Raw genomic sequence first — 11,479 nt, 5'->3', positions numbered from 1 at the left:
AGCAGCATTATTGTACATGCTATAGCATACAGTTATATGGGTTATATATGCAGGTGTATAAGTAGGTATATAGGAGAATTATATGCAGGTATATTCAGAGATATGGATAATTATGTATATATGCGGTAAATATAAATATGTATATATGTGGTATACAGCACTGTTGTACATTTAGGGCAGTTGTACAGTGAAAGCACTAGGTAGTAGGTAGGTATTTATTGAGTAGGCAACAGAGTTCAGAGTCGTACAGTAGGGGTAACAGAGCCTAGGTGTGTAGTGTACAGTATGCAATAGAGTCAGATGTGGCCATAGGTTGTAACATGCCAAATTATGCATGGAAAATAGCAGTAATATACACATATTGCACGTATGTAATGTATGTCATATGATGAATTGAAAATGGGGGACCCTGATATAAACAAGACGAAAGTCTTTCTCTAGTAACAATTGTATGTATTGAGCTGTACTGTACTGTACCCATTCTGCAATCTGTTAATAAAGTTTTCAATCAATCAATCAATCTACACTCCAGGTTTAATGTAGAGGTTCTGGGAGTATTTTGATATGTCTCTGTGTTAATTTCCGCGCTTTTATTTTGAAGGCTAAACTAGCTTGACACAGTGATAGGACTTTGAACCGTATTAACCTCTTTTTAGTTGTTATTAGTTCGATTTTTGTAGAGCGCGTGCGCGCTTTCGGGTTCACCAGGAAGCACGGAGCTCTGACTGGACGTGTTTCAAAACCAGCAATGTGTTGGGGATAAGGACTCAGGAGGACAACTAAATGTAAGAGGAATTCCTAATACTATTATCTTTCATTCATAGATCTCATTGGTAATGTCATAGGGAATGTGGAGTATTCAAAATAACCACCTTTGTGTGGTCATTTTAGACATAGACGTGACAACTGTGCTGTTCTGTGAGCCTTTGGTTCTCGACGGGATGTTTACATTGTGAAACAGGCGAATATTATTCTACCAAAGGCTGGAAACGGTGATGCAACTGGCTTAGCTATGGCTTAGCTAATATTACGTGGAAGTCCTTCTCAAATAGGTTTACTAGGCATCCACCTGCTCAATTATAACAACGCTAGCTGTCAGTCAAGATCTGAATCGATCATGATTTATTTGAGCCATGTGTAAGCATACTTCAATGCCACTGTCTATTTGGGATCCATTTGCTGTTAGTTGGAGAGTATTTTCACACGAATAAGAGCATGATGTGTATGGAGTCATTTCGTGTTGGTGTATCGTTTAGTAAAAAAAATATTGATGTTCAGTTGAAATATATAGAACCTATTTGGTTGTACACTGCTCTAATGGAAGTCAATCTATAAATATATTAGAGGAGGTTCAAAAAGATGGTGTTCACAAATTATACCAGGGAGGAAGACCAACGTATTGTATGATAATGATTTGAAGGGTGACATAAGAGTATAGTCTAGTCTGGTGTGTGTGTGTGTGCATGTGTGATTGTGTTGTGTGTAGTTGAAGTATTTGCAAATTGTATTGTATCATATGTATTGGTAATCGTGTCATATACTTGCTGAAGTATATATAATATTATATATAATAGTTATTGATGGGGGATGGAAACAGATAAGCTTTGCTTCTTCCATCTCCTTTTCAAACAGTGTATAGTTTCTGGCTGTTTTATTTTTAATTCTTTTTTTGGGGGGGGGGGGGGGTATAACTATAACTATAACTGGTTTGAAATAACTATTGAATCTTGAATCTTGAACTACACTACACTACACTATGAATTGAAAATGGGGGACCCTGATGTGTCTGCATCCGCTTAACAATTGTGTGTATTGAGCTGTACTGTATTGTACCCATTCTGCAATCTGTTAAATACATTTTTCATTCATTCATTCATTCATTCATTCATTCATTCAGTGATTCATTCATTCACTCGAGAGAGTCGAGACCCATGAAAGCCTCAACAATAACACTAAGGTTTTTCAATGATTTGTCTCTAAAATGTCACTTAAAAGCTTACTATGTCCATTAGTCAATTTGAAAAACAAAAAGCATCGTACACAATAAGGTCACTTGAGCAATAACGCAACCTGCAGCAGATGCCACACCGCTAGTGACTGGGTCTTCATACTACATACATAAGAGGAAACACCATGACAATATTTGTATGTATTCATACTCACTACTGACCTCAACCATCCCGTTTTTCCCGGGATTGTCACGTATTTCAACCTTCCTTCCCGTATTTTATTTTAAATGTTTACAAAATGGCTGCAATTCCCCACCGTGACGACAGGTGGCAGCAGTGTAGATTAGAACGTTAGCACAGGAAGTCAGACCGGAAGATGGTTGCGACCCAAAGAAGAAGAAGAGCGACCGGATAAAGGAGGGGTTTAGCGTTAAATGTATTACATTCTACAACTACCTACAAAAGGCAAATAGCGGCGCTCGGGGAATCTTCACAACAGCTGCTACAGCAGTCCAGAACCCGGCAGAGGATAAAGCAAGGACCGAGGGGGATACCCTCTGTGCCTTCTCCAACCCTTGCGATACCGGCATAGCTGTCAACCCTACCGTTTTTCTGGGATTCTCCTGTTTTTTCAACCCTCTTCAGTCTTCACGCCCTGTTCACGGTTCACGTATTGGCACGTATTTTGTACTTATTAAATTTTACAAAATGGCTGCAATTCCCCTCCGTGACGACAGGTGGCAGCAGTGTAGATTAGAACGTTATCACAGGAAGTCAGACCGGGAGACGGTTGCGACCCGAAGAAGAAGAAGAACAGCGAGCGGATTTGCTCAGAGCTCAGGGGGGAGACTGAAGCACCGAGGGTGTCAAATCAACTTAGCCAGTGTCTCTTGATTGCCCACTCTGTGGCTTTTGTCTCTGGAACAAAGGGTTTGCAAATCTTCTGTGGATAAAACAATACAAAGTTACTGTATGTGATGCAGGAATGTGTAAATGTCTTGGTGAACAGCCGTTTGCTCTGCGCCTTCCCTGTAAGGTTCACACGTCCCCTCCTCCCATTCCTCCACGGAGAGCATGCCTTCAGTCACTCTGACGCCCAATTTCCTGAATGCGATTTATAAATTGATCCGTTTTAAAAGTTGTTGTGAATTGTCATGGTATGACAAATAGTTACTGCTAACTCGCAGGCATTGCAGAGATATTGAGGAAAAACACAAAATCGCATTGGCTTTTTTTCTATCTCACATTTCTCTGTAGACACACACTGTTCCAAAAATGATATTCCCACTGCTAAATTAATGACCATAGGTATTTTTTATAGCTTTAACGAGTTGTAGTATTAATATGTAGCCTACAGTGATGAAGGTATAAAGGCACTATGGTAATACATTGATTGATTGCTAAATTTAACAGATTGCAGAATGGGTACAATACAGTATTGCGCAATACACAATTGTTAAGGGGATAAAATGTAATTTACTGTATGTTTATAGCATTTACACTTTATAATATTTTATTTTCAGCTTTTATAGTTTCACAAACACACATCAAGACAAATCACAAACACAAAGAAAAAATAAATAAAAAGAACACAAACAGTATGTTGCCAGACACTGTCACATCAATGAACAAACATACACCATGTCATATGCTATATACACTAAGGACGCAAGGGGCTGATTTTCTGACATATATATACACATACACATATATATATATATATATATATATATATATATATATATATACACACCAGCACCGCCAATAGATAAAAAAAAATTAACTATCAATCTCACAATTTTCTGTAATCAATCTAGATTAATCTAGATTAAAAACAGCATTTTTCTACATAAAACCGAAGCTTGTAACAGATATTTACTTGAGTAAAATCATGGAATTAATGTAAAATCAACACAAAGAAAGTACATTTAGATTCAAAGACTATTTTAATAGCTTTCTTTGAATACAGTTTCTCTCCTGTGAAATACAAATGTTCAACAAAACCATCATTTACATAGCATTTACACTTAAAGTAGGAAAAGTTTACCCTACAACGAATGGATGCGAGTAGGGTGAGACAACACCATTCTTTAATGCAAATAATACCCTACTATACTATATTATTGTCATTAGTTTAATGTAAAGTCAGTCTTACATTGGCACTGCTTTAACGTTGCATTTACCCATAATCCATTGCTGTATTAGCCGTGTCAGTATAACTTTTGTAATATGAATGAAGAGCAAATGTAAAGTTAATCAATACACAATGAAACAATATCTTTATCTATAAACATGTCAAAACTACTTTAATAAAAGAAGAGGGGCTAAATATCCAGTTTTTTTTAATCCCAATGTTGACAGCTATGCACCCACCATCTCTGAGTTATTTCAACGTGTGTTACTTTGGTAAACAGTGTTTCAACAGTAGTCATTTCAGTTAATGTAATAACGGCAGACTGTAAATGTCCTCTTCATCTGTTCATGGCATCACATGCCGCTGATCAGCGAGCATAACCAGAAGACCCAAGCAAGGAGAGGACAACATTGGCCTGGTAGCTTTACAGCTCTGGATACTGCTCTGTGACAAGAGACAGTGGGGTTGGGGAAGAAGAGCTACGGAAATAGAATTTTGTTGTCTTACTTACTAAGGGTGAAGAGAAGATTTACAGATGGGCTCGAACATTTTATTGGGTTCAAATGTGCTGTTGACACCATGTCACCACCATGTTGTGTGGGTACTTGTGTGTGTGTGTGTGTGTGGGGGGGGGGGTGCTGAGCTTTAGAGAATCAGGATAGGTAAGTCAGTTGGATGGTGTGGGCTGGGCTGTTTAAATAGTTTCAGCATTGGGCGTTGCCCCCTCTCTGCTATGAATGCCTTCTTACCAATGCAGTGTGCAAAATACCCTGTGGCAATTGGGGGGGGGGGGTCCCTTCTACACTACCTATAGTGTTTCAGTGTTACGCTGTAAGTCTTCCACAGATTCAATATGCAGTACAAGATTCCATGAGCACAAAGCAATGGACAAGGCTACACGGATGTTTACATTGTGAAACAGGCGGATATTATTCTACCAAAGGCTGGAAACGGTGATGCAACTGGCTTAGCTATGGCTTAGCTAATATTACGTGGAAGTCCTTCTCAAATAGGTTTACTAGGCAATACGCATGCACCTGCTCAATTATAACAACGCTAGCTGTCAGTCACCAAGGCTAGCAGCATCGTACACAATAAGGTCACTCGAGCAATAACGCAACCGTGCAACGTCTGTGCCCTGCGGCAGATGCCACACCGCTAAGTGACTGGGTCTTCATACTACATACATAAGAGGAAACACCATGACAATATTTTTATGTATTCATATTTGTGAATAATACATCAGAATCAGATGGGTCTTTATTGCCAAGTAAGCTTGTTGTTTGGTGCATCAACATTAACAGACAATTAAAGTAGAATGAAATTAAATGGAATAGACTAAAATAAAAATTAGGGCTGTCTTAAATACTTCGAAGCTTCGTTCGATGGGCATGGGAATCGAATATGAAAATAAAATTCGATTATTTAAAAAAAAAAGTATGCATTTTATTTTTATTTTTGAAAAATCAACTCTGCCTCTCTTTCTTAATTACAACAAGCAATGCTGTTTGTTATTTAAGATGAGGTCGGACTCGGCACTGACAGATTTGTGTTCATTGTGCTGCTTTTATAAAGCCTCAAATGACAGCTTACAATATTTCATGAAAGCAAAGTGTTTTGTTTGTCTAAGATTTAAAAAGGTTTAAACTTTACAGTAATGACAAAGTTGAACAAAGTGCTGTACAAGTCCCACAGTTAAACTTTTTTTTTTTAAATTTTATTTATTTAAAAAAAAAAATTAAATTTCGAAGCTTCGAATTAAAATCGAATCTCAGCCCCGAAGCTTCGAATTCCAAAATCGAAGGTCAGCCCTAATAAAAATACAATCAAATATAATATAGGACAGAGCTGTACAATTGTGCAGGGTGTAGTAGATTAGATACACTAAATTAGAATAAAAATACAGTGGAAATTGTCGTGGAAATACATGTTTTTCAAATTGACTAATGGACATAGTAAGCTTTTAAGTGACATTTTAGAGACAAATTATAGTGTTATTGTTGAGGCTTTCATGGGTCTCGAGTGTCAATTAAGAGGCCTGTCTACGGCCCTCCCCCGAGACCCGCCATGTTTAGCACCCTGCCATACAGTGGCTAATGAAAGGCTGTTTGTACCTCCAGTGATCCAACAGGTCTTCATGTGAGAAGGTCAGGCCGGTCCCAGCCATGGTGTGCTGTCCTCCACGCCCCAGGCTGTGCTCCCGCTCCTCTGCCTACACTCTGGCTCTGGGCCTGGGCTTTGTCACCCTGGGGACCAGCCGCATCATGCTGCTCAAGTTCTCCGCCAACGCAGGTGACTGACCCACTAGGGCGGGCCATACTTTTGTGCAAACATGAATTTGAAAGAAATCTTAACATGAGGGGTGTCTAATGAGCACTTTTTATAGTTCTTTTATTGAAAGCCTCCTAACTTTTTCTTTTATCTGCTGGTTCAGTGGCCTGTCTATTAAAGATAGGAACAGCCTACAGTATATTGTGAAAGTGTGCTCCAAAATAATTGGAGTAAAACAGAGAGACCTATGTTCTCTCTGGACGGACCAGGTGGTCAAGAAGGGGACGAGCATCATTAATCAACCCCTCCATGCTCTGTCTCAGCGGTTTTCACTGTTGCCTTCTGGCCGCCGTTATGACGTCCCACCAAGTAGGACCAACCGCTACGCCAAATCTTTTGTCCCCTCGGCTATCAGACTTTTAAACACAGACGGTAGTCATTTTAAGTAGCCTTTTGCACTTGGTTGTCTGTTTTTACTTTTACTTTTATTGCTGGATTGTATCACATGGAGTGTTTCTCTTTTTATTTTCCGTGCTGTCGTTGAGATGTTTTGTTGTTTGTTTGTCTTTGTTGCTTGTGGTGAAGCTGCAAATATGAATTGCCCCACGGGGATCAATAAAGTTGTCTGAATCTGAATCTGAATCTAAAATATGTGTTTTTTTTGGTGGGGAATTCAAATATGGGATTATTTTTCGGATTGGATAAATCTAACCTACATCCATTTGGATTTCAAAGTGGCAGATTTTACCATTTTTCACTCCTGTTTCAGTTCCACAGTTTACTAGTCTACCGTAATTTTTCGACCCTGCGGCTTATATAACGGTGAGGCTAATCTATGGATTTTTACAGCTAACGGCCACTAGGGGACCTCCAAGTGAGGCTCCTGCCGCGACAGATAAGCGGAGAAGAAGACGCTGTGAACGGAAGCAGAAGCGAGGCAAGCGGGCTGGCATCAATGCTACTGCTAGGCTAACTGCTAATCCATTCAAGCCACCGTTGCCGACACTCTTCCTAACAAACGCCCGCTCCATTCGGAACAAGATTGATGAAATCCGCTTGCGACCCACTACTCAGAGAATCTTAGCAGACTGCTGCTGTATGATTTTCACAGAATCATGGCTGGACTCTAGCACACCAGATTCAGCTATCACGCTAGCCGGCCGCAGTGTATACCGAGCTATGGCCGGTCCGCGCCATATGTTAATAAATGGGAGCTTCCTCAAACAGCCATCTCTTTCCCGACAATCCCCTCTGTGCACGAATCCTTACATATGGTAATTAAACATTAAAACACCTGCGGCTTATAGTCCAGTGCGGCTTATATATGTACACATCATTCAATTTAGCTGCTGCGGCTTATACTCAGGTGCGCCTTATAGTCTGAAAATTACGGTAATCATATTATGTGTTAACACTTTCTTTGGTCAGTCCTCCTTCCGATTTGCTGCTCCCAGCAGTCGGAATGAGATGCAAAAGACTTTGAAAATGGACAAATTGATCCCCCTCGCTACTTTTAACTCATTGGGCGCCAAAAACGTAATATCTCGTGTTTCACTACCAACGCTTGAGCGCCAACAACGTAATATCTCGTTTTTAGATCCTTTGATCTTTTTCCTTTGATCCCCGTTCTAAACACTCAGCCGGAACTCCCTGGCACATCTGCCTACGTTGGAATTGCAATGACTATCGAATCTTGCCAGGTGGCAGTATTGCCTACCTTATGAACATGCATGGGCCAGCCATTAGTGTGTTAGTGCCAGCCCCCACAGCCCCAAACAACTAGGGACTCGTTGTGAGAGCGAACTATTGGATATTATGAAAAAGACTACCGTACTTTTCGGACTATAAGCCGCGGCTTTTCCCCCCATTTTTTTACCCTGCAGCTTATATAATGGTGTGGCTAATCTATGGATTTTTACAGCTAACTGGGCGTGCTCCCTCAGCTCTGTGACCGTCAGATCAAACTCGTAAATCTGCTGCAGCAGTGCACGCCTTGCCCCTCCTCCTCCCCCTCACGTCAACAAACCATTACGGCAAGCGTCTAGTGTATGAGCAGCTCAGGGCTCCTCTTTCAACATGCTGCCTACCTACTGTACCCGGCGCTGCTAACTGGCTAACGTTATGAGAGCTAACGTTGCTACCTACTGTACCCTGCGCTGCTAACGTTATGAGAGCTAACGTTGCTACCTACTGTACCTGGAGCTGCAAACTGGGAGCTGCTAACTGGCTAACGTTATGAGAGCTAACGTTGCTACCTACTGTACCCGGAGCTGCAAACTGGGAGCTGCTAACTGGCTAACGTTATGAGAGCTAACGTTGGTACCTACTGTACCCGGAGCTGCTAACTGGCTAACGTTATGAGAGCTAACGTTGGTACCTACTGTACCCGGAGCTGCTAACTGGCTAACGTTATGAGAGCTAACGTTGGTACCTACTGTACCCGGAGCTGCTAACTGGCTAACGTTATGAGAGCTAACGTTGGTACCTACTGTACCCGGAGCTGCTAACTGGCTAACGTTATCAGAGCTAACATTGGTACCTACTGTACCCGGAGCTGCTAACTGGCTAACGTTATGAGAGCTAACGTTGGTACCTACTGTACCCGGAGCTGCTAACTGGCTAACGTTATGAGAGCTAATGTTGCTACCTACTGTACCCGGAGCTGCTAACTGGCTAACGTTATGAGAGCTAATGTTTCTACCTACTGTACCTGGAGCTGCTAACTGGCTAATGGTATGAGAGCTAACGTTGGTACCTACTATACCCGGAGCTGCTAACTGGCTAACTTTCTTCAATTTTTTGTCACCAAGGTTGCAAACATAATGGCAAACATCACTCCCTCTCTATCCCCCCTTCCCCTCCATCCCACCACTCAAGCATCCCTGAGCGATTTCTCACTTGTCTCTCTGGATGATCTCACCATCTTAGTCACCTCCATGAAGACCTCCTCGAGCCCCCTAGACATCCTTCCTACATCCATGTTCAAGGAAGTTTTCTGCTCTGTTGGCCCCAGTCTAGTCACTATCATTAACTCATCCCTAGCCTCTGGTTCTGTCCCAATCTATTTTAAGGAGGCAGTCGTACAGCCACTCCTAAAAAAGCCCAACCTAGACCCCACCATCCATAATAATTTCAGACCCATCTCCAAGCTGCCCTTTGCATCAAAGGTGTTAGAAAAGGTTGTAGCCAACCAGCTCACCACCCACATGTCACAGAATAACATCTGTGACAAATTCCAATCTGGCTTCCGCAAACTCCACTCCACTGAATCTGCCCTTCTCAGAGTATCAAATGATCTCCTGATGTCTGCTGACTCTGGTGAATGCTCTGTTCTGGTCCTGTTAGACCTGAGCGCAGCGTTTGACACGGTCAACCACAACATCCTTTTGGACAGGCTCAGGGAGTGGGTGGGCATCTCTGGGAGTGCTCTGAACTGGTTCGCCTCTTATCTGAGGGAGAGAACGTTCTCGGTGGCTGTGGGTCCTTTTAAATCTGACCCCACCCCTCTCTCATGTGGGGTACCACAGGGATCGGTGCTAGGACCACTCCTCTTTGCCATTTATATGCTTCCCCTAGGCCTCCTCATCAACAAATTCACCGGCATTAAATATCACTGCTACGCAGACGACATACAACTACTCTGCTCTTTTAAACCCGACAACTTGGAGAAACTCAGCCTTCTCCAGGAGTGCCTGCTCGGCATTGAGAGCTGGATGGGGAGTAACTTCCTCCAGTTAAATGCAAATAAAACGGAGGTGCTGATCGTAGCAGCTGAAAAGACTGCAGCTAGAGTGGCCACTCACTTGGGGTCCCTTAAAGACAACATACGTCCCCACCTGAGAAACCTGGGTGTTGTCTTTGACCAGGCCATGAACCTAGACAAACATGTCAAAACACTCACACGCACCTGCTTCTTTCACCTCAGAAACATTGCAAAACTGCGCACCATCATATCTCACTCTGAACTAGAACTATCCGTGCATGCTTTTATTTCCTCTAGGCTTGACTACTGCAACTCACTTTTCACCTGTCTCACCAAATCATCCACAGATAAACTACAAATGGTCCAAAATGCTGCAGCCAGGCTACTCACAAGGTCAAAAAAATCATGTCACATCACTCCCATTTTGGTATCCCTGCACTGGCTCCCGGTACATTATAGAATTCACTTCAAAGTCCTCACTTTCACTTTCAGAGCACTTCACGGTCAGGCCCCTATCTACATCACGGAACTCATCCATCCCTACACAAACACCCGCTCACTCAGATCTGCCGATCAGCACCTCCTAGTGATCCCCAGGACCAGGCTAAAAACAAGGGGTGATCGAGCCTTCGAGGTGACAGCACCAAGGCTCTGGAACGCTCTCCCCCTGGACCTGCGAACTGCCCCCTCTGAAAACTCTTTTAAAAAACAACTAAAAACACATTTGTTCAGGCAGGCTTTTAATCACACATAGGCGCCTTTTACTGTTCTATAGTGTTGTTTTAATTAATGACTCATGATTTTATCCAAATTCTTTTATTCTACTTTTTCTATCTGGTTTCACTGTTTTTAACTGCTGTTTGTCTGTTGTCATTTATTTCTGATTTTGTTTTTATTGTGTTTTTATATTAAGCTGTAGTGTAAAGCACCCTGTGCATTCGTGCTGTGAAGGGTGCTCTATAAATAAAGGTCATTCATTCATGAGAGCTAACGTTGCTACCTACTGTACCCGGAGCTGCTAACTGGCTAACGTTATGAGAGCTAACGTTGCTACCTACTGTACCCGGAGCTGCAAACTGGGAGCTGCTAACTGGCTAACGTTATGAGAGCTAATGTTGCTACCTACTGTACCCGGAGCTGCTAACTGGCTAACGTTATGAGAGCTAACGTTGCTACCTACTGTACCCGGAGCTGCAAACTGGCTATCGTTCCTGTTTAAACAAAAATGTTAATAAATGGGAGCTTCCTCAAACAGCCATCTCTTTCCCGACAATCCCCTCTGTGCACGAACCCTTACATATGGTAATTAAACATTAAAACACCATTCAATTTAGCTGCTGCGGCTTATATTCAGGTGCGGCTTATAGTGTGAAAAGTACGGTAAATGGATTATATGGATGATGATTATGGACGATAAGGTGC

At 42.0% G+C, this 11,479-nt stretch overlaps 1 protein-coding gene across 2 annotated transcripts in view; it reads left to right on the top strand.

The window, feature by feature from the left end:
- Positions 1-681: 681 nt before the first annotated feature.
- The window catches only part of slc35a5 (solute carrier family 35 member A5), a 46,161-nt gene continuing 35,363 nt past the window's right edge, over positions 682-11,479 (top strand). For both annotated transcript variants that reach the window (XM_084311643.1, XM_084311642.1), the window contains exons 1-2: positions 682-785; positions 6,204-6,375. In XM_084311643.1, coding sequence (XP_084167769.1) covers positions 6,249-6,375 — 127 coding nt within the window. In that variant the 5' untranslated portion in view covers positions 682-785; positions 6,204-6,248. The remainder of the gene's footprint in view (positions 786-6,203; positions 6,376-11,479) is intronic.

The sequence above is a fragment of the Notolepis coatsorum genome (assembly GCF_963971535.1).
Source record: "Notolepis coatsorum genome assembly, chromosome: 3".
Classification (NCBI taxonomy): domain Eukaryota; kingdom Metazoa; phylum Chordata; class Actinopteri; order Aulopiformes; family Paralepididae; genus Notolepis; species Notolepis coatsorum.
Note: the sequence above shows the minus strand (reverse complement) of the source record. Positions and strands in the feature narration are given on the sequence as shown.